The 14,864-nt window shown below is 48.8% G+C and overlaps 4 protein-coding genes; 2 read left to right on the forward strand and 2 right to left on the reverse strand.

The window, feature by feature from the left end:
• Positions 1–1,186: 1,186 nt before the first annotated feature.
• GSTUM_00003502001 (uncharacterized protein) lies at positions 1,187–1,294 on the reverse strand (the record flags this gene model as incomplete). Its single annotated transcript, XM_002837125.1, has 1 exon — positions 1,187–1,294. One exon carries the CDS (start codon positions 1,292–1,294, stop codon positions 1,187–1,189), a length of 108 nt encoding a protein of 35 aa, XP_002837171.1.
• Positions 1,295–1,300: 6 nt separating this feature from the next.
• Positions 1,301–2,129, reverse strand: GSTUM_00003503001 (uncharacterized protein; the record flags this gene model as incomplete). XM_002837126.2 has 1 exon in its annotated part: positions 1,301–2,129. One exon carries the CDS (start codon positions 2,127–2,129, stop codon positions 1,938–1,940), a length of 192 nt encoding a protein of 63 aa, XP_002837172.1. The 3' UTR covers positions 1,301–1,937.
• Positions 2,130–11,176: 9,047 nt separating this feature from the next.
• GSTUM_00003504001 (uncharacterized protein) lies at positions 11,177–13,881 on the forward strand. XM_002837127.2 has 4 exons: positions 11,177–12,000; positions 12,058–12,448; positions 12,502–13,134; positions 13,171–13,881. The coding sequence occupies exons 1-4, from the start codon at positions 11,490–11,492 to the stop codon at positions 13,469–13,471; spliced, it is 1,836 nt and encodes a 611-aa protein (XP_002837173.1). The 5' UTR covers positions 11,177–11,489; the 3' UTR covers positions 13,472–13,881.
• GSTUM_00003505001 (uncharacterized protein) lies at positions 13,881–14,074 on the forward strand (the record flags this gene model as incomplete). XM_002837128.2 has 1 exon in its annotated part: positions 13,881–14,074. One exon carries the CDS (start codon positions 13,881–13,883, stop codon positions 14,043–14,045), a length of 165 nt encoding a protein of 54 aa, XP_002837174.1. The 3' UTR covers positions 14,046–14,074.
• Positions 14,075–14,864: the final 790 nt, after the last annotated feature.

Consider the following 14,864-nt stretch of genomic DNA (forward strand, 5'->3'; position numbering starts at 1 on the left):
GAGTTCTGCCCTGTACCTGGGAATGTGCGAGTGAGTGATGCTATTGGGAATCGCAGGTGTCCACCGCCAGGGAGTAGACCGAGAAAACAACCAAAAGGTTTCCCCCCTGAGCGTACCTCCATTGTCCGTTTTACCTCTGTCACTGAGATTCCGTTTACCCAATAAGATAGTTTCGGCACAGGAATAAACCAAACCCCACCGTCATAACCGGACGTTTTACACAACCTTCCTCTATGGCTATTGGGCCAGACTATATCCGTTGAAATTCCAGAACACGGAGAATACCAGAACATTTTATCCATGCTGTTCCAGAAGATTTAGTAGCTGGAGAAGAACTTCTCCTCGTCATGGGGTCTTTATTCTTTGCTTGAAGAGGAGTAATAGGCTTGCTGAGCTCGTCCTCGTACTTGGTATTAAGCTCTGCAACAATCTGAGGCTGCTTAACATCTCTCCTTTTGCGAGAGGAAGACGCAACATGTCGCAACAAGTATCATACCTTTCAATTTCAGTGCCCAAAATTCAGAATGCGCAAAGGGGTAAAAAGTGGACACAACCACAAGAGAATCCCCCTAGAGATCATTTCCAGGAGTCCTCTCTTACGCCCTGCTCGCCACGCCACAATGTCTAGTGTAGTTTTGCATTTCCTCAGAAGGAAAATTATAAAAAAAGGTCGAGGTCAGCACGTGCTAATGAGAAAACCCGGTTTCTCTTGAAGATAGGATACATGCTAAAATACTGAAAATTCTACCCCTCAGCAACCCCCGCATCCCCAAAATTCTGTCCTACTTCGTATTGCATGATACAATAATGCAAGAACGTAACCATTTTGACGCAGTGCATTGTCTTTTTCCCAGGCATCCCCTCAAAAGCTGGGGATTTCTGGTGACCCAGCCAACTCTAGGTTTGCTCCATTTTGCCTGTACCGGTATAATATTATATATATTGTCACGAAACGGCCTCACTCGAAATTTGATATACTACCGCAACCTATATAAACGGGCCACTAAGCGTGTTTTCGCCCGCTGGAGCACGGTAAAAGGTTCGCCCCTATCGCAATATCAACTATACATTCTCCAACCTGCCCCCAGGTGCTAACCCTGTTATCATACACCCTCCTTTGTAGAAATGGCCATAGATTTCGGGTCGCAGCGCAGCTACTAACTTATGCTTCAACTGACTTGTCACCCTATGATACTACAGTCCGGGGAGAGGGGAGCAGCTGAAACTCCAAACTCTCACTCCCCCTACTACTGTTACGGTGCTGTGCGAGATCTTGAACAGTTAACTTCCCCATAACTACTCATATTTGCTCCACACCCAACCCCCAGCATTGGTCTCCAATTGCCCACAATCGCCCCATCTAAGCCAATCACTCGATTTTTCGTCAGAAGGATCCAACCAAATCTTGAGTCATAGAAATCCATTCGCTATTGCAATGTCTCCCAAGATTTTCTTTTCTATATAAGTTGGTTGACTAGCACCCTTGCTCGGATTAATAGCTCTCAATCCCTCTTCCAAATTTTTCACAGCAAGCGCCCGACGGCCTTCTTCCACAGTACAGGTTCCCCTTTCCAACAATTGTCGAGATGCTAAATTGCCTGCACCATACTTACGCTATGAGCCTGAAAACACCTATGATATAATACAAAAAGGCTTCTCAAAGGCGGCCACCTCGCCCACATTTTCCTCACTCTGGAGCCCACAATGCCGGTAGGTTGCCCCTCCGGGGATCGGAACCGAATCTCGAGACCCGCCCTTCAAAGCTGGACTCGATCAACCCAAGAGCTACGCTTTCAGGCATCAACATCTCAGTCCCAATTTACCACGCAACCCTACTCGTACCCCACAGAAGAGCCGCCCCCCCAACGCAAATTCCGGTTTCAATTCCTAACAAACGCTATTGCCTTCTGAATCGGGCGGGCAAACTCGGAGGGTATTCACACACCATCACTCGAATTTCGCCTTCTGCACCTCGCTAACCTCGGTAGCAACCTTTCGGCCCGTAAGTTGCAAGTCAAACGATTAACACCGAAGGTGGCTATCGAGTTGAAGGCTCTCATAAATTTATATTCCGCTTGCAGATGCCTCCTTCCTTTTGAGTACCGTAGCCGTGGCCGTCGGTCCAGCATTCGCACAGTAGCAGGTGACCAGGCGCCAACACAAAAGGACTGCCTGCCACAATTGACTAACTCTTAAGTTGCCCAGCCCTAACAACCTAAAAAGCATTCATTCACATCTCAGGCTCTAGAATTCATATCGATTCTCGCACATTCATCATTACGTCGATGACGCAAATACCCAAGGGCCAAGGCTCAGTGATGGACGTTGGGGGGGACCGTCCGTCAGTCGTCATTGTGATAACAACAAAGTACTCGTACTACTGTATGTACGATACAGTAATTTGACATCACCCCACAGGCACCGCCTCACCGCCTCACTTTATCGCTCGGCGAACGCCACGAGTACGGTAAGGTGGCAGTGTTACCACGACACACCCTCCAAAATATCCTTGTCCCTCGCCTACGGCACTCCGCCACGAGATCCCGATGAGCCACCACAAACGATCTAAACACAGACACGATCCAAACATGGTAACCCAGTATCTTGGCGAGGGGTGCGCAATGGCTTTGTCCAGACCAGAAACGAATACTCGAGTACCGCCATGGCGGCTCTAGAGCGAAAGCGACAGGACATTGGCGAAATCTGTGTGGACGCAAAGAGCGCGCGAGCCAACATGGGGGAGGAAAGGGAAAAAGGAAAGAAAGGGCCAAGTCAGACCATTCTCGATAATCGTTCGATCCGTGAGTCTCTGATTGGGACATTTTTGGCGGGAGATACCGCCAATCTTGTGTGTCTTTGCTTTTCTGCCCGAAGCGAAAAAGGCGTGGACGAACTGGGTGATGCGATTTGTCTCGAGTACAGGAAAATGTCTTAAAACAGGATGAGATTGACCGGTTGAAGCATAGTTCGCTCCCCCTTCCTCCTCCTTCCTATCCGAGAGGCACATGAGGCTCAAGCGAGACATTGTCTCACAAATTGTCATAGAGGGGGGGAGAAAGAGGCGGTCGGCCACGTCAAGACTTAGACTATCCTGACCAGAACAAGCGAGTGAGAGGAAGAGGGAAGAAAGCCACCATACCTTATGCTTATTCTTCCCCGATGCGAACTATGCCCGCACGCACGCACGCGATATGCATATCGTACAGGGCCGTATTCCACTCGAATGGAAATGCTGCCCCGCGAATTTGATTGAAATCGTGTGCTACGGGGAAAGAACGAATCCAGTAAAGAAGAACGAGCCCTACGGAATTTCTATGATGCTTCTCTGCAGGAAGCAAGCGCCCAAGACCGAAAGGGAACAGGAAATAAAGTCCAAAATTAATATTTCGTGGATAAATATGGCGGGTATTGGAATTTCACACGGAGATGTGGTTGGTTAAGGATATCACATCAGCCTAGTTTATCCCAATCTTCTTCCCTACTCCGATGCAAGTACCCATCTTGAGTACAGTACTCGAGTGCTCGAGTACCAGTGCTCGTGCATTGTGCCTCGGTTGGTCGGTGGCTGTCATGGTTGTGGAAGCGGGCAGTACCTTTCCAGAAGAACCCGACGCTACGGACTGGAAATCCGCGGCCGGCTCCGCCTGATCAACCCCACACCAAAGGGCGATAACACAATCGGTAGATTTTTATTTACTGATTCGGTCAATCTGAAGGGGAAAAACCTATCACTGACCTGCCGGGCAGGAAAGGGCAGGAAAATCTTACCGCATGATTAGAAAGTGGAGGAGGGGGATTGGGATACGGAGGGAGGAGGGGGGGAAGGAAAATATCCCTGCTCAGCTGAACTTTGCAGGAGCGAGGGATTTAAACTGTTTCCCTACGAGGTGCATTGGCAGGAGCTAAGGTAAGGTAAGGTAAGTGGATGGCTTACTCGCAGAAAGCCATGATATGTATGATACCCACAAGTCAAACGATCACTTCTCCCCCCCCTACGGCGCCGTAGGGCGGAATTCGCGTATGAAAACAAGATCAAGAAAAAAAGGAAATCGAACCCTTTATCTTTCTTCTTCCTCTTCCCCCCCCCCTTTTTTTTCCTTTTCTTTCATTTCCCGATCCTGTGCTCAATTGCGTCTGTTTGGAAATAAGTGGTGAGGGTGCAGACGTGATGATATGATTGGCCCGTTATTCGAATTAAGTGTGGTGCAACTGGGACATCATTCGCTACTCCCGTGCGATGGTTACACGGTACTAATGGAGTATCGTACTTGTGTCACCGGGAATCTTTCCCCAGACAGATGGTGAGTTGAGTCAGAACTCTACCGCATGTCCCATGGAGATATTGTATCAGACATACACCTACACCCATACGTTCTACGCTGCTGTAATATCATACAAAGGCTTAACTACAACACATCGCATACCAAATTGAACTGTAGGGTATGCAAAGGGATATCCACTATAACGGGTAGCGTGGTTTTATTCCCCTTCCCCCTCCCATCAGCCCAGTATCTTACACCAGCGGCTGCCGCAACGTTTCTCCCTCCTCCTTTTTCGTTTCTGACTGTGTATCTTGTCCTCCTGACAAGGCATACTTGAATCGCGATACCGGCACCATATCACGCACCACAATAGAGTATTATATCGTATAGGAGAGGTACAGTGCGGCAATGCCCCCGATATTACGAGTGGCATCTGCGAAAAAGCACGGCACAGCACAGCACAATATGCATTACTGTACGCTGCAGCGCATTTCCCGACGAAAAATATCTGGCAGCTATGTGGGGGAATGGGGGGGGGAGGGGGGGTTTGAGAGATTGATTGATGGGGACCAAGTAGCGGAGCATAATACAATATTTGGGGGTTAGCTGGTCAGTCAGTTCGTTAGTTAGTCAGTCGTTACTTATTGCTACCGTAGTTGGTTGTTTGTGTGTGCACGTAGATGTCGCGCAGCAGCGCATTCGCATGTTCAGTTGTGGTAGGTTCGGCGGGTGTGTGTGATATTCTGCCCATGCTCCGTGTACTTGTAGTCCTCGGATCTAGCTACCGTGCCTGGTGCCGGAAGGGATGAACGAATCGATGAATGAGTGAATGAGTTCAATGAATGGGTAGGCTTTCTCGATCCACTGAAAGGGAGGGAGAGAGCTTGGTACGGTAGACTAGTCCAAGGCCTACCTTGCCAAAAGACCGTGGAAGAAATGTGATGGGATGGATGGACCGTTATCTTGAAGTAGGAGGAGACTCGTGGAGGAGTACCGTAGGAGATGTTTTAGTCCTCCCTCCCCGTCCTTACTAACTCACTCAACCTCAATATTGAGGGATTCACGGTGATTTCCCCGCTACTAGTACAAGTACGAATACAGTAGACTGAGCCAAACGAGCGAATGAGCTGTGGAACAGCAGGCGCCTAGCGTGTCACACATACAAGGACCGTTGTACGAGTAGATACCGTAGTTGGTAAAATAATGTGCTGACAATAACGTACCGGTCTGCCAATCGAAGATCATTACCCAGACCGCCAGAGGCAGAGACAAAATCCAGGAACTCGTATCGTGCTTCACAACGGTATCAAAACTAGCGCTCCCTCCATCCCACCACCATGGAGCCCGACCGGGACAAAATCTAGCTCGGTGTATGGGACTTGTGTAAGCTATGATACTATATTTTGCCGGATATGGTTGAAGCTAAAATAAAATGAAAGGAGGTGAAAAGTGAAAAAAAAATTTAAATTAATAGGAAAGATTAATAGGGGAGGTGGCCCCGATTACGGTATCTATCATGCTATGTAGCAGGACGATAGGGGGAGGGGGGGGAAGTGGCAACATTTAGGAAGGCGAGAAATGTTTAATCTCCAGGCAACAATCTCAAAAGCACACACCACCCACCGACCCATACCATCCCACCCACCCGCGCACTCGGCGACAAAAGGCCCGCTATCCACGGATCCCCAATGGTTTGGGTAAAAGGGAGAAGAAGAAAAAAAGAGAAAAAAAAGTCCCCATTCCCCCCCTCCCCCCTGAAACCTAACTCGTCCGCCCACCTGCCATCAGATATGACAGCGGGATCAATCAGAGGACCAAAACCCGGGCAAGAATTTCCAAGAAGCCCATGATAAATCAAATCAAGTCAGCTTTTCAAACAGGAACACTAATTATTGGAAGAGCGGGGTGGAGAGGCGTTCTTCTGGATATCATATACGGGTTTGCTCCCATAAATCCTGATCAAATCACAGCCAGAACGGGCAGGGAAGGGAGAAGAAAAAAAAAAGAAGAAAAAAAAGGAATGATAAAAAACTAAATAAGAAGCACCACGCAGTTGCAGTTACTTGTAAATCCTATCATCTGGCCAATCAGACTAGGAGTAGGTGCCCCAAGTTTGGCTTTTCGAAACCTACCGTATTGTAGGATGGAAGAGGATGGTAGTGGTGGTGGTGGTGGTACGGGTGGATCGGTGGTAGTACGTGTCACTCCGTGAGAGAGATCAGAGGAGGAGGGGAGGAGGGAGGGGAGGAGGGGGGGCTAAAGATAGATATTCTACACTATACGTGAGCTAATTGGGAAGGGGAGGAGCAAAAAGGCTTGATTGAATTTATTTATTTATTTATTTTTATTATTTTGGATGATGGATTGTCGAGCGTTGCTATCTTGGTACAGTAGTGGTGGACTGGGGCTATGTATGAAATATGCTTTTCCGAGGGGAGCAGGTAACGTGTGGGTGGATGGATGGATCCGTGGGAGTGGGTGGATTGGGGTGGATGGATGCGTGGGAAGGGAGGTGCTGCAGAGACCGACAGTCAAGTGAATCGGGTCTGGCGGCACGTGGGTGCATGCTTTTGTATTATGGAGTCGAACGAACGAATGGGGTATTGCGGGATAGCCCAAGTTTCCCAAGTTTTATGATACCGTGCGTAGGTGGTGAGTTGTGTGGAGCGGGGAGGCATCGTGCTGCTGGTACGTACCATTGCTGTAGGGAGGTGGCAATTTGTAGTGGAAGGCGGGAGGGAGGTGATGGTGATATCTTCTTGTAACAGTATGCAAATCTCTTGTGCGAGGTTTTACAAATGATTTGCGGAGGATTGCAGTGTTTCAGCGTTATTCCTGTCTCTGTGGGACTCGAGGTGGTCAGATGGAGGAGGAGGAGGAGAAGGAGGAGGGGATGGAGAGACACGAAATACGATCGTCCTTCCTTCAGGACAGACGTTATACTAGGCTAGCCCGAGATGAGAGTGTGATTACCATACTCGTAGTACCGGTATGTTGTTTCTAGTATCATACTGCAGACTAGCTCAGCGTAAATCTGTCGTGGAGGTAATGACAGCGGACTAGTGTGCTGGTACGATACCATTCTCTGCTAACAATGTTATCGTGGAGCGATATGTTGCACGGTGCCCCACAAGTTTGCTGTTCGTTTCAAGGTTTCAAGGCAGAAATAAGCTGTGATACCTGCCGGTCAGTTCAGTACCTGCAGTGGCCCATCGGGCCCAATTTCAGTGGAATCGAATCAAAAATGATACAACTACCCTAGAATACCAGAGCAAACACACACACACACATCATCACGACTGCATTGGTTGACAAAGAAACCCAAGCTCATCCAAATTTCGTCTGGGTTGATTCTAGAGATACAGGCCCTTCACTCACCAAACGTAGAAGCCAGACCAATCCAAAAGCGAATCCAGCAGAGCCCATCCATAGGTCTCCTTTACACTATTTGGATGGTGTGTATGCACGGTACGTATATATGCATTCCTATACATAAACGTCGTCCGAATCGCATGGCGCATGAATCAAAATCAGCACGATCGATACCCTTCATTTATCACCGTAAAATTTACAACGGTGCTAGGACGGCGACCAGCTATAACATGGAACAATATTATACAACATCAATCTATTACCTTGCTGGAAGTTCTAACCATACAATTCTCGAGTATTGGATAAACCTAGTACGGTTTGTCTATCTTTAGAAGCACACTTGAGCTTGCGCTAACCCACCCCGACTGCAAACACAACACTACACTGTCGCACTTCTTGTTCTACTACTAGTGTACACAGCCCACATGGTTAAACAAGCGAGCGACATCCCATCGGTCACCACGATACTTGTACAGTACCTCCTCCTTGCCCGATAAATAGACATTACCTCGGTCCCTCATGTCCACCATCCACGCTAACAGTGGCAGTGTAAATGCTTGTTTTCACCTCTCCCCCTCCCCCTTTCTTTCTTTCCCCCCTCTCGAGGTAGTCTACGGCTCCGTGTACCTCATACCGCATCGCACTTTACAAGTACATGCGTGTTCCGAAACCACCCTAGATACATACCCTACGGTTCTCGCTTCACAGTGTACCGGTACCCATACGCCAGTTCATTCATTCAGATGCTGCACAATGGGCAAACGTAATTGGAGCTAGTCAGTGGTGTACCAGTAGCCAAGTGAGTAAGGAGTTTCGCTTTGTGGTGGTGGTGGAGAGACATTGATTGTGGTTATCACAATTATTATTATTACCATTATCATCATTATTACCGGTATTATTATTGGCTTCTGGCAGTGCCTTTTTGGGCGCTGGCGGGTGGGTGCGGAATTGTGGTGGAGGATGGGCCGGGAAGGGAGGTGTCGTGATTGGAGTGTTTTCGCGAGGAGGGCGTGGTGATGGTTTGGTTAGTGGGTTGGGTTTGGCCGAGGAGGTAGGTACGAGTACCGTGATATGGGATCCGTCGTGCATTGTGGTAATGCACGAGTAAAGTACGAGTACTCGTACAGGATGCGGTGTTGGTGGTGGCGATCGGATAGGGCGGGGAAACTATCCAGGCATGGGAGTGGAATCGAGTGATTTTGATGAAGGAGTTGGATAGTTCCACCACGATCCGAGTCGTGAATTGTCGAGGGGGTTCATATGGGGCCAATTACAATCGAAATTGAACCATCTCTATTGGCACTTTACTCCACTACAAGTGTTCGAGTACAATAGAGGTACTCCACAGTACCGGTATTACTGTTCACGCACCCTTCCTCATCCATCCTCTCACGACAACCACCCACAAGGCCGAGCTGCATGGTACTTTCATCATGATTCACACGGAATGAGGTATGACAAACCTTACTTTTTCCACCCACATCCATCGATCCATCCCACCCATCCACTATCCATGCACTATTTATTTATTTATTTATTTTATTTTTTTTGCCCTCTCTCCCTTTCAGTTGTGTAGAGTACTGTCCTTCGTTACACCGCCCCACCTAAAATAGCGATATTTCATCGTTCTTCCCTTCCCCTTCCCATCCGCACACAACGTACCGGTTGGAACACAACCCCCCCCCCACTCTGTGAAGCATGATGGGCCAAATGTTTGAACTCGTCCATTACCGTACATGCGTATGGTTATCCAGATGGGAACTTGCCTGCGTCGGCGAGTGGAATGAAAATTGGTCTGTCCGGCGCGGTGCGGTGCGGGAAGGGATTGCTTATTACTGTACTTACCACAGTATCTTACAGGTGCAGAGGGAATGAGGATGCATGGTGTGCTATATAATATGGCACGGTAGTTTGGGTAGACTACTGGGTATGGTAGTCTAGCCTTTCGTTCTCGAGGGAGCGAGCGTCATGATGCGTGCGGGAAGCGAGCATGAATGGGTTTAATTATAATTATTACTGTCGGGCATTGGATGATTTTGGTTTCTCCGTGAGATCTGTTCTCCTCTTCTGGTGCGGTTCCGAGGGAGGTGCTTTTGCCGAGGTATCATGCTTTGGGAAACGCGAGAATCATGGTGAAAATGGGTACTTGCAGCAGATAAAATATTTTTTTATTTAAAATTTTTTCGGTCGCTAATTTTCAGGTTCTTCGCCTACCATGCGATGGGAAAGGGCATGGTTGGTAAGCTCGGATAAGTGAACGAGTTGGTTGACGTTCCCATCTTCAAACTCGGCGGAGGAAGGGGGAGAGCGGGGAGTGGAGTGGAAGTGGAGAGGGAGGGGTGGGAGAGATGGCATCATGGTGCTTCTTGGCTCGCTCCTTTGCCCAGGTTGGGCCCATGCATGCGCCTCAACAAGAGGCTGGTGAAGCAAAGCCTCAAGCACAAGGATGAAATGGGAACAAAAATTTCCTTTCTTTTTCCTTTCTTATTACCCATCTCTCTTCTTTTTTCCTTTTATTGATTTCTTCCTTGGGTACGGGAGTCGCCGGGGTCGGATTGGCTTCTACTTTTGTTTTCTGGGTGATGGGTGCTGGCCCTGGCTTGCTGTCGCTGGTTGGCGCTAGGACTATTCGGGACTGGACGGGTGCCTTGGGGTCTCCGTCAGCCCTGTCAGAGAGGGAGAAGGGGAAATGCGAGCAGTGAGAGTGAAGGAAGGATGCAATAGGCGGGTGTGAATATTATTGAGTACTGACTGTGCTGGGCCTACAACTGAAATCTCTAAGAAAAATGTGGATTCTGTATCGTGAGATCTTGTCCAATCACCCGATAACTGGGATAATGTGTCAGGATTGGGGGTACTTGTACCCTACAGTACTGGGGCGGGTGTGTGTGTGTGTAGAGGATGGCATTGATGAAAAAAGGAAAAGGGATCAGTCTCAAGCGCGTGAAAAACCAAGAAACCTGTACCATCATGATATCCTTTCCATTTCTGTCAGGGTCACTACTACTCGAGTACAGCGTAGTACCGGTACTTGGTTGAGCTCATGAATCTAAACTGTGACCAAAGGGCCGTTAGCGAAAGTTGATCGAGTCCTACACTTCATCCATCATTCTGCGTGGTAGTCCAAGAGTGACCATAAGTTCCGCAGAGTGCTACTGTACTTGTACGATACAGTACGCTGGAATTTCTGTAACTATCATTCGTACCTCGCCCACCTGCTGCGCTCGCTGCGGATCTACTGCTCCCTGACCTAAACTACAGTACCCAAGCTTTTGCCTTCTCGGCCGCCTCCTACGACTCGCACAAAAAAGTAAGTCAATGAAAAAAATAAATAAATAAAAATAAGAACATGATTGGGAAGGTAAGGAAAAAGGAAAAAAGAAAAAAGGAAAGAATAAAAAAAAAGAACTGGGTGGTGGACTTGGAGGGAAGGAGAGAAAAAGGAAAAAAAAAAAGAGGAAAATGCTCTCGACCCAAGAATAAGGGTTGCACACATCCTTTCCGCCCGCCAATCCAATACCATACACACTCACCCACACCAACAAGATGTTATCCGTACCCACCTCATCCAACAACATAGCCCCCATCCGATATTTAAGAGCATCACTTCTCCCGATCAGCGAAATCGACCCGGGGAAAAGAAAAAAACTACAGTATCTCGAATACAGGCTCACTGGAAGGGCTTTTCGTTTAAAAAGAAAAGGGTTGAAAGCTTCTTTCCCACGAAACATACAACACCGTTCAGCTTGACTTCTCGATTTCTCGGAAAATTGATTTGACGAGAGAAAAAAGAAAACCATACTCGAACCTGTCAGCCCAACGTTCGGTTTCAGTTGAGCTCAGTTCAGCTTGGATATGGCCGCATCATCATCATCACAAGCACCCACATCGGCTTCAATACCTACCAAGGACACCACAGGAATGGCAGACTTTGTGCTCTTTGATGATGACCCTTTATATCAGGAGTACCGACCGCGCTACGACAATGGAGGATTCCCTCAGTCGGGTGTAGATTCTTACGTCGCTATGCTGGAACAACCGAGTGAGGATCATCAACCAAAGTTATACATGGCCGGGCTACAGCCCGGCTCGACCTCCTTCGAGACCTACCCTCCATACGCCTACGATGAGGTACCATTGACCATGGGGTACGAGCCCGGACCAGCTCCAGGCGTGTTGATTCACCCTCCCACCCTACCATACTCACCTCACGGCAACATCACAGCGAGCCTGGAGTACCGAACACCTATTTCCCCGGCTACTTCGGCTGGCGGACCGGAAGGCAGCAGTGCTGGCTCGGAGGCTGGGAGCACAGGAAGCCCATACCCACAGCAAATTGACGACCCGTTCAGTTCGGTGTATGTCGGTATGTGACTTGAACAAGTTTCCAGTCCACTAGCTAGGAACTAACAGTTAGTCGCAGATATAGATCCATCATTAATCATGCCCTCACCGTCGCAACAATTCGAAGACCCTTGTTCGGCCGCGTCATCGCGAGGTTCGCCGAGTTGGCACAGTGCACACTCACCTCCTCCTACCTCGAATCCTTCGTCGCCAGAATTGGGAAAGCGGAGTGGGGGAAGGTTGTCGCCCTTGAGGCAGTACAGGACAGCACCATACCCGAGCCGGAGATTGAGCGTTACTTCACAGAGCTCTTCTCGCAGCTATGGTTCGCCCAGTGGGCCGTCGGAATTGGAGGATATGTATCCAGCGGCACCCGGTGACATACCGCGAAGAGCTCCAAGTAGCAATGGAAGTGGAACGGGGAAGGATACTCTTTGCCCGGAGTGCAAGAAGTCGTTTAGGGATCTCAAGTATGCCTCCTCCTTCGTTTGCTATAGGGCTGAGAGGCTAACAGGAGTGTCAGGGCACATCAACTCACACATCAACTTGAAAGGCCAGTTAAGTGCCCCATAGCGACATGCGAATACAGCAAGAAGGGATTTGCAAGGAAATACGATTGTCAACGCCATACATTGACCCACTACAAAGGCACCATGGTCTGTGGCTTTTGCCCGGGCAGTGGATCAGCAGCAGAGAAGTCCTTCAACAGAGCCGACGTATTCAAGCGCCATTTGATGTCGGTCCACAATGTAGAGCAGACCCCACCCAACTCTCGTAAGCGTCCTCCAACAAAGACATCACCAGCCGAGGACCGCTATGCCGGAGCTTACGTTACTGGAAAGTGCTCGACCTGTTCAATCACCTTCGCCACGGCCCAGCAGTTTTACGAGCATCTCGACGAATGCGTGCTATCCAAGGTTGTTCAAGAGGAACCCGCAGCAGCATTCAACGAGATGAACCTGGACAGCGTAAAGCTCTCCGACATGGACCCCCCATCATCAAACCCCGCAGACCCCACCTCCTCTGATAGTGAAGACGAGGATGAGGATGAGAAAGACACAACCTTCAATCCGGCAACCAACAAATCAGCCGCCAAGATCCGCATAAAAAAGGGAACTATCAAGCACTCCGGCTCCGGCGCCGGGAGCACGCAGAGGTGACAATCAGCCCACTCCCGCCCACGAGCCGGGAGTGCCAAAACAAAGACCATTCGCCGCAAGCGCAAGAATTTTCCGGCAGGGTGGGGATGTCAGCCTGAGCAGATGGTCACGAAGAGACGCTGCCTGATGGTATTCGATGGACCAAAGTTACTCTGCAGAGACGAGATGATGATGTCAAACGAGTGGGAAGTGCGTGCTCAGTTGGGCGGTAGCGGTGGCAGCGATGCTTACATTTCCGATCTGGACTTTTGGACGCTGCGCCGGGCGGAGGCTTTCTTGGATGCTGCACCCAGTAGGAATCCGCAGGGGGCTGCCGTCGGAGAGGTTAGGTAGTCCCTTCTGTGGACAACTTCGTGGAAGTGGGGAGGGGAACTGGTGTGTCCATGGCGGGTGCATTGGTATAGCGGGCGGAGTTCCGCTACATTTTATCCCTTCCTTCCTTCCATCCTATCGATACCTTTTACATTCTTGACTTGTATTCTAGCTATCTCCTCCTTTCTTTTATTATTTCTACTTCTCCATCTAGTTTTAGTATTTACTATCTTTCTGTCTGTCGCGATTCGGGGCATTGGGGGTTTCCTTTTTTTCTTTTTCCTTTCCTTCCGTCACTGTAGCACGCAGGAGAAGGCAGGGGCCGCCTGGATGGCCATGGGCTTTTCTTTTTCTTATTTATTCCCTTGACGAGGTTATGCTTTATGCATGTTATGCTATCGATTGATTGAATGTTATGGGAATTATCATCATGTCCGGAATAAGCGAATTGTGTGTGGGGTTTTTTTCTTTGATTGATTTGATTGATTGTTTACTTGTGATGCTAGGTGTTTTCGGGGTATGTGTATGGTACCGGTGGGGTTTGTATTTTTTTTTTATTTGGGAGGGGGGGGCAGTTAGGGGCGAACAGGATTGAATTGATTGAATTGATGTGATTGAACTGAAGTGGAGTGAAGAAGATTGTTGATGTGTTGTATCATGCTAAGTTTGAGTTTCGGTTCTTGGGTGACCTGTTTTCCGCTTGGGTTGACGCTTTGGAGTCCTGATCGTTGGTAGGGCTTTAACTGCGCTGTAAAGTTTAGGTTAAATTACTAAAGAACAAACATGTGATAAGGCTCTGGTAGCTCAGGGGTTAGAGCATGCGATTGCAGATCGCAGGGTCGATCGTTCGAATCGGTCTCAGAGCTTTTTTTCCACCCCCCTTTCCCCTATGGTATCCCCCATCTCCTCTCCTATCCTCCGCATCCCTTCTCCCTCTTTATGATGACCATTATAATATTTATTTATTCATTTTAGTTTCCGCTTTCTTTTCCATTGTGTTTTCGGAACTGGTATGGCATGCGGCAGGGCAGAAACAGGACTTGCCGACAGCTGCATTGCATGAAGTGGTCATGGGAGTCAGGCTCGGCCGGGGGTTTAGCCGATGGGGAGTTTATTCAATAAAATAATAATATTATTATCCTGCCACTGTGGAGGAATGGGAGGGGAGGGGAGGGGAGGGAGATGGGATGGGATGTGGTGAGACTGCGGGCACGGGTTTTGGTTTTGGTTTCTCGGGTATGGGGGGGCAAGGTAAAGGAATAGAGGTTTATGTGGGCGGTATCATACCGGTAGTGGTTTTGTGGGAGTGCTTGCTTTTTTTCTTTCTTTTTTTCTTTTTTTCTTTGTTTTTTTGGCGGGGTAGCTGAGTGTCAGTCTATCCCTACCGGGTGGTGGGATCGGGGGTGCCGCATTG

This window comes from Tuber melanosporum (genome assembly GCF_000151645.1).
Source record: "Tuber melanosporum whole genome shotgun sequence assembly, scaffold_175, strain Mel28".
NCBI classification, from domain to species: Eukaryota; Fungi; Ascomycota; class Pezizomycetes; order Pezizales; family Tuberaceae; genus Tuber; species Tuber melanosporum.